At 36.8% G+C, this 21,416-nt stretch overlaps 1 protein-coding gene across 4 annotated transcripts in view; it reads right to left on the bottom strand.

Annotated features, from left to right (window-relative positions):
• The window catches only part of LOC108116045 (G protein-coupled receptor kinase 1), a 264,251-nt gene extending 244,455 nt beyond the window's left edge, over positions 1–19,796 (bottom strand). For all 4 annotated transcript variants that reach the window (XR_005993709.1, XM_041818096.1, XM_041818095.1 and 1 more), the window contains exon 1: positions 19,527–19,796. Coding sequence is in view for 3 of the 4 variants with exons in the window: in XM_041818096.1 (XP_041674030.1) it covers positions 19,527–19,639 (113 nt within the window). In the remaining variant the exon portion in view is untranslated. The remainder of the gene's footprint in view (positions 1–19,526) is intronic.
• Positions 19,797–21,416: the final 1,620 nt, after the last annotated feature.

Raw genomic sequence — 21,416 nt, 5'->3', positions numbered from 1 at the left:
ACCAATGCCAATTAACGAGACAGCAAAAAAATCCAGAAACTTTAATATTCAGTCAGCAACAGGTACTTCAACGGAAGTAAAAGAAGAAGAATCACCATCACTCGAACAGTGACCGAATATCATGACACTCTTTCCGAATATTGTGACACAATAGAGCAAGCAGACCAGGGGTACCCATATGACTACACATATCTTTATTTTTTAGAATAACCAACTCCTCATTACCATATTTCGAATGCATATTGAGGAGTGGAGAAATACTAAAAATTCTTATTGATACCGGCTCAAATAAAAATTATATACTACCTAAATTCATTAAAAATCCAGAAAAAAACATATTCCTATTCGATGCCATATCAGTTGGCGGAAAATGCAAAGTCACACACCATAAATTAGCAAACCTATTCAATGACACCGATACGAAAATTAAGTTCTTTTTGTTACCAACATTAAATACATTTGATGCCATATTGGGAAACGACAGTTTAAAAGAGTTAGGAGCAATAATAGACACCAAAAACAAAACCATGTCATTAAAATCCGGCAGAGTCATAACTATAAAAGAAGAAAAAGTAGAAACAGTCAACCTAATTATTCCTCGGACAGAACATCTTGAAAAGACACATTAAATAGAACTTAACCAACTTCTCCGAAAATACCCGAAACTCTTTGCCGAACCCGACGAAAAACTGACCTACACCACAAATGTAAAAGCCAAAATTCGTACAAATACTGACACTCCAGTTTATTCAAAATTTTACCAATATCCCATGGCACTTAAAGACGAAATAGACCGGCAAGTACAAGAACTTTTAGAAAACAATATAATAAGACCCTCAAGATCACCTTATAACTCACCAGTCTGGATAGTCCCAAAAAAATTAGATAGTACCAACATACAAAAATACAGAATGGTAATAGATTACAGGAAATTAAATAGTGTAACAATAGCAGACAGATACCCCATACCCGATATTAATGGAGTTTTGGCACAACTAGGAAATAATAAAATGTTTTCTGTGCTAGACCTCAAGAGCGGGTTCCATCAAATTCCTTTAAAAGAGTGTGATATGGAAAAAACTGCCTTTTCCGTGAACAACGGAAAATATGAGTTCACAAGACTTCCATTTGGGTTAAATAACGCACTTAGGGAACACATAGGTAAAATCTGTTATATTTATATCGACGATATAATTGTATTTATATGGGTTACGCTACGCTAGCAAAACCCCTCACGACTTTACTTAGAGGCGAGGACGGGCGCATATCAAAAAAAACTTCATCAAAGAAAACCATCCACCTCAACGACGAAGCTGTGCAAGCTTTTAATAAACTAAAAAGCACCCTAATATCAAAGGACGTAATACTACAATACCCAAACTTTAATGAGGAATTCGTACTAACTACAGACGCTTCCGACCACGCAATAGGAGCAGTACGTAATACTACAATACCCAAACTTTAATGAGGAATTCGTACTAACTACAGACGCTTCCGACCACGCAATAGGAGCAGTACTTTCACAAAAAAACAGACCAATAGCTTTCATATCCAGAACCTTATCACAAACAGAAGAAAATTACGAAACAGCTAAAAAAGAAATGTTAGCCATCTCTTGGGCAGTAAAATCGCTTAGAGGATACCTTTACGGTGGCACTAAAGTCAAAATTTATACCGATCACGAACCACTTACACATGATTGTAACTGGAAAGGAGGAATCGCAATAAAGAGATGGAAATCATACCTTGACGAATACAATAAAGAATTACTTTACAAACCCGGAAAAGAAAACATAGTTGCTGATGCTTTATCTAGAATCCCAAAAACCAATGAAATTAATTTACTAACCATAACACAACATAGCGCTCAGAGTTCAGGCCACAATCTTATTTACAATGTAGAAGCACCCATAAATGCATTCAAAAATCAAATATTTATTCATAAAGAAAATCCCCCTGACTATAAAGTCACAATTCCATTCCCCACATTTCATCGTCACATTATCACTCAACCGGACCTTCAAAAAAATACTCTTATAAAATTACTAAAAAATATCTAAATCCATCAGTAATAAATGGAATATTTACAACAGAGGAAATAATGGGAGAAATACAGAAAATTTATCCGGAACATTTTAGATCTTTTAAAATCAGGTTTACACAGAATAAAGTAGAAGACGTAACAAACGAGAGTGACCAAGAAGAAATCATATTAGAAACCCATAACAAAGCCCACAGAAACGCAGACGAAAATAAAATTCAGCTCACAGAAAAATATTACTTCCCTAAAATGAAACAAAAGGTAACCAGTTTAGTAAAACAATGCAAAGTGTGTAAAGAAGGAAAAAATTCCACAGAAAAAAAACTAGTTTTGACCGCAATAGACAAATTTTCTAAATTAGCACAGGCAAAAATTATCAAATCAAAATCAACGGAAGACATCAAAAAACAGCTACACGATATTATATTTTACTACGGTGTACCGAAATACGTTGTAATGGATAACGAAAAATCCTTTAACTCAGCAACCATTAATTTTATGTTGAAAGATCAATTAAATATTACCATTTTTAGAGCCCCACCTTATAAAAGTTCAGTTAACGGTCAGATCGAAAGGTTTCACTCTACTCTTTCTGAAATAATGCGATGCATCAAGACAAAACAAATCTACAATACTTTTGAAGAACTATTAAATAGAGCCGTTTACGAATATAATTACACAATCCACTCCGTTACAAAAAAGAGACCGTTAGAAATATTTTTTGGCAGAAACATTACTACTGATCCAGAACAATACGAAAAAAGCAGACTCGATAATATAGAAAACCTCAAACAAAAGCAAAAAATTGACCTCGAAAACCACAACAAAAAAAGAAAAGACATAAAAACTTATTTGGCAGGCAAGAAATATTTGTTAAACAAAATACAAGACTAGCCTCAAAGTTATCTCCACGCTTTAAAAAAGAAATTGTCCGAGAAAATAGAAATACAACCGTAGTTACTGAAGCAGGAAGGGTTGTTCACAAAAGTAATATTAAAGGAGATTAAGTCCGACACTCCATTAGGAAACTTTGTCTACCTTTGTCCGAAATAAAAACCTATTACCCATAACTTTAAAGATGTTGTCCGCTTTGGGTTATCAGTCCGTTCGTGAGGGATCGGCCCATAACCCTAAAATACCGATGTTTAATAGAAAATTTTTATTACAGGATGTTCTTCCTAACAATATTGTTACCTCTGGTAACCGCGGCCACCGACATTACAAACTATACGGACGCTCACACCATAACAATCTACAAGGGAATAGGGAAACTACAAATATCATCAGTAAAACTTATCCATTTAATTAATCTTAACCAACTCGAAAATGAATTACTTCAAATAAGAGAACACACACAAACCAGATTAAGAAATAGCTATCACTACCATACTCTAACACACGAAATAACACAATCACTCACAGCACTTAGTACACTCACAATATAACCAAAAAAACGCCAAACCAGATCCTTAAATATGATCGGCTCGGCCTGGAAATACATCGCAGGTACCCCAGATCACGAAGATTTAGTAATGACAGAAGAAAGTTTAAACAACCTAGCATTAAATAACAATGAACAAATAATTATTAATAACCAACTTCAGGAGAGAATTAATAACTTAACAACAATTTCGAACATGTTAGCGAACACCATTCAAAATGACCATCGTTTTAGCAATGAAATTGCATCAAACTTACAAAATCAAGTTAGACTAATAAAAGAAGAAATAGGAAACATTAAATTCGCAATACAATGGGCCAAAATTAACGTATTAAATACCCTATTACTAAATGAATTTGAGTTAATCGAAATAAACAAGATATTCCAAAGAAATAATATCTCCTCTTTTTCCGTTGAAGAAATGCTAAAATTTGTTGATGTGTCTGTCTTACAAAATAAAACGACTATTATTTACATGATCAAAATTCCCGAGCTTGAACCATGCAACTACGAAAATCTTGTAATCAAACCTGTTATTAAGAATCAATCAGTAATACATTTAGATATTAACGAAATTTTTGTATCAAACAATAAAATATTAGGCTTACCCAAAAATTGTAAAACATCCAACCTCATAAAAATTTGTAAACAAGAAAACACAATTGACCTAAGAGAATCGAAATGTATTTCTAAATTAGTCCAGGGAAAGGAATCGCTGTGTGACTATAGTAACTGGGACCACATAGAGCCAATAGAAGAACTAGATGGCGTGATACTTCTCAACGACTTTGACGGCAATGTAATAGCAGACAATACTACTCGCAACTTAAAAGGCACCTTCATAAATAATTTTTTCAACGATATTATAAATATAAACGGAAAAAGCAACGCAAATAAGGAAAAAACAATAACAAAACCCGAAATACCTCGAATCCAGATAACACCAATAGAAGCCGAGCGTCTACACATACTGTCCTTAGAAGCCTTAAAAGCCCTACACGTCAAAACAAGAGACACCTACAAATATTAGAGAACGATACGACCCTAAACCGAATCACAATTATCACTTTAGCATGTGCCATTGTTCTTGTTTTAATCACATTTAGAACATGTTTCCAAAGAAAAGAAAAAGTAATTTTACAAGTTCAGGAAACACTTCCAAAAGTTCTAAATAACAAGACCAACACCATATCAACACCTAAAACAATAATACCAGAATTCAATAACATTCCATATTTTTAACTCCTCTTGAGGACAAGAAGGATTTTGAGGAGGGAGAGTTAACAACAGCAATATTTCCTCATATTTTTCTCCGAAAATATTGCAACATTGTTGAGCACAAAAGTTGCAACACAATAAGACCCAGCCTAAAGTTCAATAACATAAAGTTCAATAACATAAACACGAGCATCCGGTCAGACCCAAATTCTGCAGGCCCCGCAGATTCTGCAACTAAGCAATTTTGTCAACGCTACCAACGCCGCTGCCAGCGAACAACTTTGTCAACGCTACCAACGCCGCTGCCAGCGTCGCCGTCACCCACAGCTATAAATTAGGGATCGATAAGTAAAGTAGAGTAGTTCCGATCTGAATCTCGAATAAATAAGACATCCGAATTGTAAAATTTGAAGTTTTAATTATTTGGAAATTAACTTATATACATTCTTGATCAAAATGAATAGCGATGACGAATGAGCCATGTCCGTCTGTCCGTATGAACGCTGAGATCTCAGGAACTATATGAGATATAAAATTGAGATTAAACATGAATATTCTTGAGGTCCCTACGCAGCGTCTACTATTACAGCATCCTGACACGCCCACTCTAACGCCCACAAATCGCAAAAAACCAAAAATGCAAAAATCTCGAACACTATAAGAGCTACAAAATTTTGTCTAGGAACACGTATTTAAGAGATGCCTCTGCAGCTTGCCACGAAGTTGCATCCGGCCACGCCCACTCTAACGCCCACAAACCGCGGAAAACTGTGGCGTCTATAATAATATTATGAATGCCTTCGTTTGACCATGTGTTAATATCAATCGATTTACCAAAGATTTTTCAAATCGGAACATTATTTCGCTATTTATAAAGAAATTAAGCTTATAAGGCCTCACATGAGCAGTGAGGTCACTATAAGCGTACTCAACATACTTCCTCTGACAATAGGTTGCGCCTTGTGAATTTCCACTAGCAAAATTAATATTTTAAAATTATGTAAAACAGTAACGGGTATCTTAAAGTCGCGGCACTCTTGCGTTTCCTTGTTTTCTTGTTTAAATATAATTTCCGCCACGGTTGGCGCGGATGTAGTCCGATCTAGACGTCCAATTTTCGATGGTGTAACGGTGTTTTAACATACACTTGAGGGTTAGCTTCACTCCAAATGGGTTTAGTATGTTGACATAGCTATTCAACCAGAAGTGCAAACTTTGAAAATTTATGTATGCACACTAAATTAAAAAGGAACATTAAATAAACAAGCTATCTTAAATCGCCTTTAAATTTAATATTTATACGACAAACAAACATCCGTATCTACCCAGCTGGCCTAATTCTGGAAAAAATGTGCCATATTACCAAACAGTTGTCGCCTTTTAGCTTTAAAAATTTTCTAACTATATTTTTGCAGAAATTGCCTAAAAAGTTCTTTTGTATACAACACTCCGTGAATCGGATTACTTCTTAAATCGTCTAGTAAGAAGACTTAATTGAACGCTATCCAACTTCTCTGCCTTTAGTGAGCAAAATTTTTAGAGACTTCACTTAAGCCAGAGATATTTGACTCAGGATTTGTTCTCAGACCGTGGAATACTGACTTGCTGGTCCTTGATGGTCTTTTTGATGTTACGAAAAAGTTCTGCTTGCTCTCTGAATAGGCAATTATATCTAATTTTTCTTATTTGTCTGAGTTTGTGGTATCTAGGATTGATATCCTTGTTGATATAGAGTATGGTTGTCACCCAACTTTAGAATTATCCGTTTTCTCCCGATCTTTAGTTTCTCATGGTTAATACAAATGATTCCTTAAGTGTATCCATACAACACTAAACTAAACTACAAGTGGATTATAATTATATTTAATATAGCATGGGCTTTAAAAAAGTCATGGAATTTTTTATGGTGCTTTAAACTTCGTTTTTTGTTTTTGTTCTCAAGTACCTTAAACAGGAAACAGACCTGAACACCTGGGCTTACGGCTTAACAGAAACTTAACCTCAAGTTCTTACAGTGTCAGTGACTCTTCGGGATCGCGAGTTGACAATTGCCTCCGCCTCGATCAAGACGGCTCTCAGCATCTCATCTGATGGTAGTTTTTCTAGGAGGGTTGCGGGTTCGCGGAAGAGTTGATCATGGTCCACGTCTTCGAAAGCCTTTCGTAACTCCATTATAGCCGCTTAAAATTTGGTGCAGTTGTCGCTCCACAGTTGCACTGGGCACCCTTGTCGGGCCATAAAGCTTAGCACTGCTAGAATATAGGAGTCAGTGGTTAATGAATACGCTACATCAAGATTTATTGCCCTCATAGGCTCCCTCGTTTTTCCGAACTGCAACTGACCCGCACCATCAAAGGCCCGAAGTAGTCTAGGCCCGTGGAGAGGAAGGGTGCTACTTTAGGATAAGGAAGTTCCTCCATGCGCGGCGTTTTAGGGGCCGCCAGTCGGTATCCCACCAAGGGTATATCTTAGCTTTGGTATCCAAAATTGTTGTCGTAATACGTTGACCATCGTATCGTGGTTAGTGAGCAGAAATCGTCGGGGAAAATCCTTTATGATGAGCTGCGTAATGTATTTGTATCCGGATAGGGGCAGATGTCGAAGGTGTCTGTGCTGCTGTGGGATATATCCAACGAATTCGACCGAAGATATAGTGACTTGACCGTGTGAACGTCACGAAGATCATATAGTTTCGTTTGGCTAATGCCGGAGATCCGTAAGTCTAATCTCACCGATCCTATCCTTATTCCAGAGCATCTCGGCAATCCACTGCATACATTGGGGCTGCGGTTGACCCTTCAATTCGAGGACCTCTAGCAATGAGGCATCGATAAAGGTTAGAGACATTGCAACACTCTTGATGTGGCAATGCTACACATCCACTTTTCGGTGTGCATGGCACCTGGCTTGGATGGGATCCCTGCTGCCTCGATGTAACAGGGGATATGACGTTCTGGACCGTTTACTTCACAAGGATTGCTAACGCCGCACTTGCCTATCTTATGGCTCTGGACGTGCAAGAAGAGGACTTCTTGACAGAGGAAGCATGTTGCCATCTATCTTGCCTCTCCACCGTATCCAGTAGGCATCTACATGTCCTGACCTTGTAAAGGGTGTTCTTTTTTGTGAGGTATACAACTTTAAATTTCAATAAAACAACGATGGATTATTCGATTGACATGAATTTTTTTTATTCGAAAGATAATCTTGTGGCATTACATTTTAAATATGATTTCTGGCATGTGACCAACACGGCTGGCTCGAGTGTAGTCCAATCTGGACGTCCAATTATTTATGACTTTTTCAACATTTGTGGCCGTATATCCAATGGATATATATCCAATATATATATATTCCAAGCGTTTGTGGCTTACCCGAATAGACCAACGACATTACTTAGCCCCACAGAAAGTAGTCTATCTGTGTTAAATCACAAGATCTTGATAAATCGAATTAACTCCTCTGATGGACGATAAAATGGACGTAGTGTGTGATACGTATTCCGCACAGAACCATTATTTTCGAAATTAAGTTTCACTATTTGCAAGCGTTGTTCAGACGTGAGTCTATACATGATGAATTCCCAAACCAAACTAGAATCTTGACCAGTAATGCCAACTCTTTAAGTTTTATACCTCTAAAAAACACCCTTTATATCAAGAATTGGTTATTTGTTTATTTGATGTACTACTGGAACAAGCGTCTGTTTAGTAGTATGACATGGTCAGACATTACCATGGGCTAGCACAACATAAGATTTATTATTCCCGCCAATTTTGAGGAATGCGCAAGTTATCTCAGATCCAAATTTTGTATTTTGCATTTTCTAATTCATAATTAAAAGTGCACAATTCATAAGGTATTTGTAATAATAATGAAAGGGTAGTTGAATTATTATGTTTCTTGTTGTTTGTTACGTGTAATGTCTTATGTCTTTCATGTTTTGTATATATCGGCGCCCAGGGTACTTTAATCATATTTTCGTATATGACGCAAAGCGTCGCTGCCTCTGCTTTAGATTGCCACTGAATATGTACTCGATCATGGTCACGCCCAACTTATCATATTCACGATATTTTTATTGTGGCACAGATGTAACTGGCACCGGTAGAATTTCGTTTGGGGAAACCGACATAAAGAGGAAAATGTTTCGGATGTAACACAGTCTGTGTCTATTTAGCATCAACCCCAGATGCTCACGAGTGCTGCATTGATTATAGAATTAATTGAGTTATCGCAGCCAATACATTCTTTCTCCTATATATTCCCAAAAATAAATGTTTCATAAAATTTCATATCTTCTTCCGTATAATATTTTTCTGGCACAGTGCTTTACATATTATTAATTATTTGCCAAATTACCGATATTATCTGTTGCGTTAAAAAATGCAATAAAATTGTGTCGGTTAACCAAGTAAGCGTCCACTGTTTAAGTCGAAATTATTTAAGTCAGCCACCATTCCAGATGCTTTGGGTCGTTCCGACTCCGGCCAGTACCGCCAGTAATGCGAATAACTCCCTTCCCCCTCCGTCTGATGTTCAACACTCTCCTTCATTGTCACCGCTGCCGTCCACCACTCCAATCGTGACGACACCGGTAACACCCCATATTTCGGATCCCGAAAATGTTCCTAAGGTGCGTAGGCATTTGTCCGATGCGCAGTTCGAGGTAGTCGCATTGGACCCTCCCGTGCCAAATGCTCTACAAGCTCAAAAGAATTTTCCCTTGAATCACCAGACGAACATAGCGTAGGTAAACCACCCGCTTGCCAACGCCCTTAATCGGTATTCCTCTAGAGGAACACATTTATGTTTCCCGGCTTTCCCCTGAAACTGGTGCTCTGCAAACTTATTAAATCTTAATGGCTCTAAGTGCAAAGCAATGACCTTCTGTCGTCTAAGACTCTGCATGCTGTAGCTCTGGAAAGAATTAATGCAATTAATCGATGCAAAACTTAAGTTTTCCGACTATATTTCCTCTATGGTTAATAAAGCTTGAGGAATGCTTAGTTAAAAGGCAGTCGAAGGAATTTAACGACCCGTATGTTATTTCTTTAGTTCGTCCGATTCAGGCCCTTCTAGGCCGCTTGAGTATTGATGTACCCCTTAGGATTACTAGAAACTATATTCCTCTATCCTTAGAGCACTGTAGTTCGAACTTTGCCCAACATGAACCATTTCGGGTACTATGTTCGAACTACAATGATCTTTATAGCATTACTTCTAACTCTTCTCAAAACACTTTGAAAGTTTCGATACTAATCCATTTAGCACAAAACTAACTAAAGTATGTAACAGGTAGAAGGAAGGGTTTCCGACCCAATAAAGTAAATATATTCTTGATCAGGATGAATAGCGAAAACTAAGGAGCCATGTCCGTGTGTCTGTCCGTCTGTCCATCTGTCCAATACAACCAATGGGAGAGAACATCAGACTAACAGAAATGTATCTCAGCACCGATCTATGAATGATAGTTATTCTTATGATTATTTTTCACAAACAAATGTTTTCGAAAAAGGAAAGAAAGACGAAACATATATTCTTGATCAATACGAAAGGCGATAAATTCTGTCCAAGTTTAACGGCACTTGGAATTAAATTTTTTCCTGAAATGTCTTTATACATAAATTTATTTAATTTTATCTTCCATAAAGACCATTCGATCCACTCCACCTGCAGCTATACACCCATAAACCATCCCATTCTTGCCAACGTTGGAATCAAGTTTTTTCCTTCATGGATTGATTTGCCTTTTGACATACTTTAAAAGAACCGCCGTGTCCAAAATTTTTACTTTTTGATTTGTCAATAAAAATAACATTTTCCCAAAATAATTCCGGTTTGCTTACATGCACTTTTGCGATCTCTAAACGCATTTTTTATTGTAATCAGAAATCAATGGGTACGTTAAAAACGAAGCCCTAGCAGATGACATTCCACCAGCTCACACCAACAAATTAGCTTCTTCGCTAACGCAACTATTTGAAGACGACTAAAACAAAGACCTCCAGCCAATCTCTGGACAAGAGGAAGCCAAATTTTTCGAGTCTTAAAGCAGTAACTATTATTAGTATTTAGCATTGATCTCTAGTTATCTAGTTATAAAAATTTGGTAATTCCTTCCTGCAATGTATTCATGTTAGTTGTAATTATTCTTCTAAACGTATAATAGCCATTAAGCTGGATGATTGACGTTTAATAAATGTATTTATTTGTTATACGAAAAATAAGAAAGTAGGAGGTGTTGAACCTCATTTGAAATAAAACTAGGAGAAACGCTATAGTCGGTGCGGTCTCTTTTCATGTGAGGCCCTATAACCTACATGGACGACAGTTTTCCGCTGTTTGTGGGCGTTAAAGTGGAATTAGCCGAATAAAAAATCACCTCGGCCTGCGGTGGCATGTCTAGAATATGTATGTTCAGCCGTAGCATTCTAGTTAGAATAGCTGGAACACCTAGTCTCTAGCATTCTAAGTATTCCGCGTTTTGTAGGCGTTGCCATATGCGAAAATTATGGCATCATTGGAAACTACATGCCTAATCCCAAAACTTTGTCACTTATACCTACCGATATACAAGTGTTCTTAGATAATGGGTCTACCGTTTTCCTCGGTTGGCAAGCATAAGAGTCAGCGGGGCCAGATTATGGAACCACCTTAAGTTGCGCTGATATCTTCAGAGGAAGCCAAATTTTTCGAGTCTTAAAGCAGTAACTAGTATTAGTATCTCTAGTTATCTAGTTATAAAAATTTGGTAATTCCTTCCTACTATGTATTCATGTGAGTTGTAATTATTCTTATAAACGTATAATAGCCATTAAGATGGATGATTGACGTTTAATAAATCTATTTATTTGTTATACCAAAAATAAGAAAGTAGGAGGTGTTGAACCTCATTTGAAATAAAACTAGGAGAAACGCTATAGTCGGTGAGGTCTCTTTTCATGTGAGGCCCTATAACCTACATGGACGACAGTTTTCCGCTGTTTGTGGGCGTTAAAGTGGAATTAGCCGAATAAAAAATCACCTCGGAACACCTATACTCTAGCATTCTAAGTATTCCGCGTTTTGTAGGCGTTGCAAGATGCGAAAATTATGGATTCATTGGAAACTACATGCCTAATCCCAAAACTTTGTCACTTATACCTACCGATATACTAGTGTTCTTAGATAATGGGTCTTGCGCTGGGAGTTGCGCTGATATCTTAAGAATATGCATATTAGTCCAAACTTTCTAGCTCCTAAAGTTTCAGAGATCTCAGTGATTTCTTTTTTTTTACTTTGGGCCGTTAGTGTGAGCGTAATAAACTATGGCATAGGGATATCATATATTTTCTGAGATCTCAACGTTTATATGGACAGTCGGACAAGGCTTAATCGACTTCGCTACTGATCCTGACCAAGAATATATATACTGCATTGGGGTCTTCTACCAGTCACATATTTTTCAACGAATACAATGTACCCTTTTACTCTACGAGTAACGGCAATAAATACGCCATTGGCATAAAATAATATTTGCCTAGAAAATATTTATATTGTTATTTATACCAGAATTACCTGAAAAGTTGGAATCAAGTTTTTTTCTTCATGGATTCATTTGCCTTTTGACATACTTTAAAAGGACCGCCGTGTCCAAAATGTTTACTTTTTGATTTGTCAATAAATATAAAATTTTTTTTTCAGAGGAAGCCAAATTTTTCGAGTCTTAAAGCAGTAACTAGTATTAGTATTTAGCATTGATCTCTAGTTATCTAGTTATAAAAATTTGGTAATAAATGTTCGTTGGCCTTAATGAAAGCTTGTAAACGTCGACACATGCTTTTTATAAAGTTGCTCGTCTCGTCAGCATCAAATCCCATTCAGGTAATAATGCGGTTTTTAAGGATTCCTTCGTGGATATGTTGTCTATTTCTGGACGATATCCCATAAATGTTTTATGGGGTTCAAATATGGTGATTGTAGATTCGGTTGCTCCTTGAAGTGATATAAAAGCCACTCTTCCACTAAAAACGACAAATATTTCGGGCCGTTATCTTATTGAAATACGAAAGACGATGGATTCTGTCCAAGCTTAACGGCACTTGGAATTAAATTTTGGCCTGAAATGTCTTTATACATAAATTTATTCATTTTATCTTCCATAAAGACCATTCGATCCACTCCACCTGCAGCTATACACCCATAAACCATCCCATTCTTGCCAACGTGCTTAGAAGTTGGAATCAAGAGTTTTCCTTCATGGATTCATTTGCCTTTTGACATACATTAAGAGGACCGCCGTGTCCAAATTTTTACTTTTTGATTTGTCAATAAATATAACATTTTTTTTCAGAGGATGCCAAATTTTTCGAGTCTTAAAGCAGTAACTAGTATTAGTATTTAGCATTGATCTCTAGTTATCTAGTTATAAAAATTTGGTAATAAATGTTCGTTGGCCTTAATGAAAGCTTGTAAGCATCGACACATGCTTTTTATAAAGTTGCTCGTCTCGTCAGCATCAAATCCCATTCAGGTATTAATGCGGTTTTTAAGGATTCCTTCGTGGATATGTTGTCTTTTTCTGGACGATATCCCATAAATGTTCTATGGGGTTCAAATCAGGTGACTGTAGAGTCGGTTGCTCCTTGCAGTGATATAAAAGCCACTCTTCCACTAAAAACGACAAATATTTCGGGTCGTTATCTTATTGAAATACGAAAGACGATGGATTCTGTCCAAGCTTAACGGAGCTTTGGAATTAAATTTTGGCCTGAAATGTCTTTATACATAAATTTATTAATTTTATCTTTCTTAAAGACCATTCGATCCACTCCACCTGCAGCTATTCACCCATAAACCATCCCATTCTTGCCAACGTGCTTAAAAGTTGGAATCAAGATTTTCCTTCATGGATTTATTTGCCTTTAAGAGGACCGCCGTGTCCAAAATTTTTACTTTTTGATTTGTCAATAATATATATATACAACAGAGAACGGCAAGGGTACACCCAGACAATGAGTGCACTCGAATCATGTGTGCCTTTTCGGCACTCAGAGTGTGATCGGCACCCTAAAATAAGGGTGTGTGCCTTGCACAAGCTCATTTTGAATGTGCACTTGCGCACCCAGTACTCTTTTCAACAGACACCCGACACACTCATAGCAAATGAAGCGAGTGTCTGAGACACCCATGTTTTTGGGAAAAGTGAGTCGGGTGTCTTGAAAATGAGTCGAGTGTCTTGAAATGATTCGAGTGTCGGGTGTTTCGGGTGTCTTCAGCTGTATTGCATGAGCAGGTCATTGAGGGTTGACCGAATAATTTTACATGAAAGGAAGGATGGAAATCCCAATAATTTAATCATAGAAAAGTATATTTCTAATAATACAAATTATTGCCGTCTTCAGTAACTAATATTAAAAAATAAGAGTTTATAATCATTACAAGTATTTAATGACAAAGTCTTAAAAAACCCAAAAAAAACGTACATTGCATCAATATTTTAGGATTTTCCGTGTTGTTATTAAACCATCTACCTGCAAATGTATTCCCGTTTTTTGCAGACGCGTATAAGAATACAGATCATAAGTCAATTGCACTGCGAATAACAGGTAGATGGCTTGACATGGAAAATCCTAAAATATTTTGCCTTTTTTAAGGGGCCATTATTGGGATTTCCTTCCTTCCTTTCATGTAAAATTATTCGGTCAACCCTCAATGACCTGCTCATGCAATACAGCTGAAGACACCCGAAACACCCGACTCATTTCAAGACACTCGAATCATTTCAAGACACTCGACTCATTTTCAAGACACCCGACTCACTTTTCCCAAAAACATGGGTGTCTCAGACACTCGCTTCATTTGCTATGAGTGTGTCGGGTGTCTGTGCATTAGGATCATGTGCCTAGAATTGAGCGGGTGTCAAAAACGCAAACACCCTAAACGCACAACGCGATCTGTGCACTCCGGGTGTGTGCTCTTTTCTTGCTGTTCATGAGTGCGACACACACTCGAAATGTATGAGTGTGATTCGGGTGCCGAAAAAAGACACCTTTGACGTTCTCTGATATACAACAATATATTTATATTGGTATTTTTACCAGAATATGCTGAAAAACTGTCAACGTTATGCTTTCTTCGTGCAAAGCTAAGAAAATAAAACGTTATTGAGTGAAGTCTGATCCCAGGCAACTAGCTAAATAGAGAGACTAAAAATAATAGATACCCAAATATTGGGCTGCTATCTCAGTAAGAATAATACTGAATAAAAAACCTTTTCCGATATATGCCTATATGGACAAGTAGTTTCAGTAGCAGTTCCAGATAAGGCAGGACTTCAAATTTCCTGCTAAATGCTTCGGATCGTTGTCCTGGTAAAATCGAAAGCTATCGGAAAATTAAGGAAAGCCCCATGCTTTCTGCTCAAAAATTAGCTGCAGAGGTCGAGTACGAAATGGGCTACCTACCTATATGACGCGATTTTTTTTTTTAATGAAGAAAAGAATTTAAAAATATCGTCAAATGCACAATATATGCAATATCAAATTTCAGTAAACTTATGTTTTTGTTTTTTATCCCCCCCTACTTGACAGCTGCATAAAGTCGGCGGAAGTTTATACCTTAATATCGCGAGAAATACGTAACGGAAAATAAAATGTAATATCTCAAATGAAAGATATACATTTCGACCATATATATATATTAACAAGTTTTAACTTAGATACTAGATAATTTCCTTAATTACACCAAAAAGTCATTTTTTTACGCACAAAAATTATTCGTACACTTCATGAAATGTTGAAAATAAACAACAATTCCAAAGATTTAAGGATTTTAATCTTTAGTGAGCCCTTCGTTGGCTTTAATGAAAGCTTGTAAACGTCGACACATGCTTTTTATAAAGTTGCTCGTCTCGTCAGCATCAAATCCCAATCCAAATTCTGTCCAAGCTTAACGGCACTTGGAATTAAATTTTGACCTGAAATGTCTTTATACATAAATTTATTAATTTTATCTTTCTTAAAGACCATTCGATCCACTATACACCCAGCTATACACCCATAAACCATCCCATTCTTGCCAACGTGCTTAAAAGTTGGAATCAAGATTTTTCCTTCATGGATTTATTTGCCTTTAAGAGGACCGCCGTGTCCAAAATTTTTACTTTTTGATTTGTCAATAATATATATATACAACAATATATTTATATTGGCATTTTTTACCAGAATATGCTGAAAAACTGTCGACGTTATGCTTTCTTCGTGCAAAGCTAAGAAAATAAAACTTTATTGAGTGAGGTCTGATCGCAGGCAACTAGCTAAAAAGAGAGACTAAAAATAATAGATACCCAAATATTGGGCTGCTATCTCAGTAAGAAAAATACTGAATAAAAAACCTTTTCCGATATATGCCTATATGGACAAGTAGTTTCAGTAGCAGTTCCAGATAAGACAGGACTTCAAATTTCCTGCTAAATGCTTCGGATCGTTGTCCTGGTAAAATCGAAAACAATCGGAAAATTAAGGAAGGCCCCATGCTTTCTGCTCAAAAATTAGCTGCAGAGGTCGAGTACGAAATGGGCTACCTACCTAGATGACGCGATTTTTTTTTTAAATAAAGAAAATAATTCAAAAATATCGTCAAATGCAAAATATATGCAATATCAAATTTCAGTAAACTTATGTTTTTGTTTTTTATTCCCCCCCTACTTGACAGCTGCATAAAGTCGGCGGAAGTTTATACCTTAATATCGCGAGAAATACGTAACGGAAAATAAAATGTAATATCTCAAATGAAAGATATACATTTCGACCATACATTTTAAACATAAAATTAACAAGTTTTAACTTAAATACTAGATAATTTCCTTAATTACACCAAAAAGTCATTTTTTTACGCACAAAAATTATTCGTACACTTCATGAAATGTTGAAAATAAACAACAATTCCAAAGATTTAAGGATTTTAATCTTTAGTGAGCCCTTCGTTGGCTTTAATGAAAGCTTGTAAACGTCGACACATGCTTTTTATAAAGTTGCTCGTTTCGTCAGTATCAAATCCCTTTCAGGTATTAATGCGGTTTTTAAGGATTCCTTCGTGGATGTGTTGTCTTTTTCTGGACGATATCCCATAAATGTTCTATGGGGTTCAAATCAGGTGATTGTAGAGTCGGTCCTTGCAGTGATATAAAAGCCACTCTTCCACTAAATACGACAAATATTTCGGGTCGTTATCTTATTGAAATACGAAAGACGATGGATTCTGTCCAAGCTTAACGGCACTTGGAATTAAATTTTGGCCTGAAATGTCTTTATACATAAATTTATTAATTTTATCTTTCTTAAAGACCATTCGATCCACTCCACCTGCAGCTATTCACCCATAAACCATCCCATTCTTGCCAACGTGCTTAAAAGTTGGAATCAAGATTTTCCTTCATGGATTTATTTGCCTTTAAGAGGACCGCCGTGTCCAAAATTTTTACTTTTTGATTTGTCAATAATATATATATACAACAATATATTTATATTGGTATTTTTACCAGAATATGCTGAAAAACTGTCAACGTTATGCTTTCTTCGTGCAAAGCTAAGAAAATAAAACGTTATTGAGTGAAGTCTGATCCCAGGCAACTAGCTAAATAGAGAGACTAAAAATAATAGATACCCAAATATTGGGCTGCTATCTCAGTAAGAATAATACTGAATAAAAAACCTTTTCCGATATATGCCTATATGGACAAGTAGTTTCAGTAGCAGTTCCAGATAAGACAGGACTTCAAATTTCCTGCTAAATGCTTCGGATCGTTGTCCTGATTAAATCGAAAGCTATCGGAAAATTAAGGAAAGCCCCATGCTTTCTGCTCAAAAATTAGCTGCAGAGGTCGAGTACGAAATGGGCTACCTACCTATAAGACGCGATTTTTTTTTTAATGAAGAAAAGAATTCAAAAATATCGTCAAATGCAAAATATATGCAATATCAAATTTCAGTAAACTTGTTTTTGTTTTTTATCCCCTACCCTTTTTTGTACTTATTAGTTAAGAACATTCTACTTGACAGCTGCATACAGTCGGCGGAAGTTTATACCTTAATATCGCGAGAAATACGTAACGGAAAATAAAATGTAATATCTCAAATGAAAGATATACATTTCGACCATATATATTTACAAGTTTTAACTTAAATACTAGATAATTTCCTTAATAACACCAAAAAGTCATTTTTTTACGCACAAAAATTATTTGTACACTTCATAAAATGTTGAAAATAAACAACAATTCCAAAGATTTAAGGATTTTAATCTTTAGTGAGTCCTTCGTTGGCCTTAATGAAAGCTTGTAAACGTCGACACATGCTTTTTATAAAGTTGCTCGTCTCGTCAGCATCAAATCCCATTCAGGTATTAATGCGGTTTTTAAGGATTCCTTCGTGGATATGTTGTCTTTTTCTGGACGATATCCCATAATTGTTTTATGGGGTTCAAATCTGTTGATTGTAGAGTCGGTTTTTGCTCCTTGCAGTGATATAAAAGCCACTCTTGCACTAAATACGACAAATATTTCGGGTCGTTATCTTATTGAAATACGAAAGAAGATGGATTCTGTCCAAGTTTAACGGCACTTGGAATTGAATTTTGGCCTGAAATGTCTTTATACATAAATTTATTAATTTTATCTTCCATAAAGACCATTCGATCCACTCCACCTGCAGCTATACACCCATAAACCATCCCATTCTCGCCAACGTGCTTAAAAGTTGGAATGAAGTCTTTTCCTTCATGGATTCATTTGCCGTTTGACATACTTTAAAAGGACCGCCGTGTCCAAAATTTTTAATTTTTGATTTGTTAATAAATATAACATATTCCCAAAATAATTCCGGCTTGCTTACATGCACTTTTGCGATCTCCAAACGCATTTTTTGTTATAATCACAAATCAATGGGTTTTTACAAACAACTCTACAATGTACACCAGCATTGTGCAGGGCGTTCCGGATGGTTTGGGAAAAATATTTTTTTTTTGAAGGCTTCCCTAGGGTTTTAAGAATTGTTGTGGATGTTATTCTGGGATTTTTTAATTCCGTATTTACAACTTTATGCTCCTCCCGTGGTGTCAGTATGTGGTTCCTTCCAGATTTTCTATGTTCTACTGCAAATTCTCCAGTGTATTGCGTATTGTTTTTTTTATCAAACTTTGCATTGTGGAAGGTGACTTGACAATATTTCTACCAATTTCGGGTGAATTGCGGTTCGCTAAATATAATTTTATTATAGTTCTTCGAAAATTTAGGGATAAATCTTGACCCCGACCCATTTCGTCCAATTACAGCAAAAAAAAGCAGAGAAACTAACTAAACTACACCGAAGTTTGTTCCGAAGTACAGCTCAAACAAGAATCGCGGATTTTCGTGGCATTCAGAAATAGAAGTCAAGAATTAGAAGTGTGCGAATAACTTTTGTGCGTAAAAAATGACTTTTTTGCGTTTTTAGGGAAATTATCTATTATTTAAGTTAAAATTTGTTAATTTTATGCTTAAAATATATGGTCGAAATGTATATCTTTTATTTGAGATATTACATATTAATTTCCGATACGTATTTTTCGATATACTAAGGAATAAACTTCATACTCATGGGTGTACGAATAAATGAATTCATTAATTAATTAATAAATTAATTTTAATGTGCACTTTTTGATATACTGGTACATATGTACATACATATGTAATTCCAACTAAGAGATCATGAAGCCGTTCGCCACTAATTAAGTGAGTATGGAAATGCATATTTATATTCTATAAAAATAGAACTGCAGAGAAGTTTTTCAAAACATGTTTGATACCTTGGGTCTGGTAAAATTAATTTCTTGCTGGCCCTTGCTGCTGGAGTACATTTAGACTTTTCCATTGCCATCAGATAGCTGACATCAGCTAAGACCGCTTCCAAATCCGCCATGGCTTCTGTTAATTTTCTCAACTTTTGTTCGTTATTTCATATATATTTTTTCAACTTTCTAAGCACTTAAAATGCAAATAAACATATTTGAAATTATTAATTTGCTTTCTTATTTGTTGTCAACAAATGACTTTTTTTGAGTTGTAGCTGAACTAAAAACTACCAAATAAAACAAATACAGCTCATATTATTATTAGGGGTTATTTTGGAACGATAGAATATAAAACAAGTGTATAACGAGCATTATCAGTATATGTAAGCTATCTTAAGATATGTTTAGAAAATACCAAACATCGCAATTAACTGCAGGCAAGCGCAATGCCCATGTGAGGCCCTAAATCCTATACTTATTAATCAATTCCGTAACAGTGTTCAGATTTGCAAGATCTTATAAATTGATTAAAATTGGAATATATTTCAGATTGAACCAAAATTGGGTGCTAAAGTGGTTCAAGTCATTCTCTTTTCTAGGTATTTATTATTTTATAGCCGGAACCTTAAAATGCATATCGACACTGCGGTTAAACTAAGATTGGTAGAACAAAAACTAAAACGCAATCTTTTAAGTATTGGTATTAACATATTTAATAGCTAATAGTCAACATAAAACCAAAAAATTTGCATAACTAAGCTAACCAGCACGTTGCCATCCTCGTACGTGACCATTCAATAGGCCACCGCCGCGAATGCAGATTGACTTGCATCCATGAACACGTGCAATTCGATGGTCCGAACCATGCCCAAAATAGGGGCGAGGACATCGGAACTGTCCCACGGCGCCCGTCTCCCTGCGCCAGGCCGGAAAGGCTTTGCCTTTCTCCTCCTATTTGAACAACAGCTTCGCTGTAATCATCAGTCAGCACAGAAATCCCAATGGGTCGAACGGTGACATCAGCAGGCTCAAATTACCCTCTTTGTAGGGACTCGATCTCCACTTAGAACGCTACCTGGCACTCGGTGATACTCCACTTTGAATCTGAGGTCATCCGTGGCTATCTGCCAGCCAATTCCAGGGATCTTCTGCTCAGCCTCACCCAATCCGACACTCTTGACTTGTCCAGGTGGTCCCAACGCCGCTTTCACGATGGGTGAGATGGATGAAAACTGGCATAATTCGAATCCAGCATCCTCATGAATCTCCTTCACTCGGGTAGATAAACTAATAGCTTCGCTCTTTGTAGCGAAACTGTCCACATAGTCATCGACGTAGAGGTGGTCGATGATGGCCTTGACTGCCCTTTGGAGGCTTCTCCACATCCGGGCCTCGATCGTCGAGGCCATCTCTCCAAAGCAATCGTCGGGAATAGCACTTGGGTCGGATCCGCACTTGGTGGAACAACTCCTTGATGTCGCCGTAGACTCCGACTGCTCCTTCCCTGAAGTGGAAGAGCACGGCTGGCAAGGGCTTCTTGTTCAGGTTTAGTCAAGGTTCCTCCAACTATCGCTGCAGCGTGGAACACAAGCCGGGCCCCACCGGCATTGTTCCGGTTTCGACACCAAAATGGCAAATACCATAGACAGGCGCTTGTCACCGCGACCTCATCCGGCTGCCAATGCCAACTACCCGTTGCGCTTCAACTCCTTCTCGACCGTTTGTGCGCCATCTCATAGCTCCGTGGCAGCTCAGCGTAGTCGTCCTTCCAGAGTAATCCCGTCTGGTAACGACGCCCACTTTCATCGTGGTGTCTTCGAGAATCCTTTGTACCCGCGCGTCATCGCTGCTTCACAGCAAAGCTTTCCACCTCGACTCAGGCTTGAAACGGCGTACACGTTTGTT

Source organism: Drosophila eugracilis, unplaced genomic scaffold (genome assembly GCF_018153835.1).
Source record: "Drosophila eugracilis isolate 14026-0451.02 unplaced genomic scaffold, ASM1815383v1 contig_2148, whole genome shotgun sequence".
Classification (NCBI taxonomy): Eukaryota; Metazoa; Arthropoda; class Insecta; order Diptera; family Drosophilidae; genus Drosophila; species Drosophila eugracilis.
Note: the sequence above shows the minus strand (reverse complement) of the source record. Positions and strands in the feature narration are given on the sequence as shown.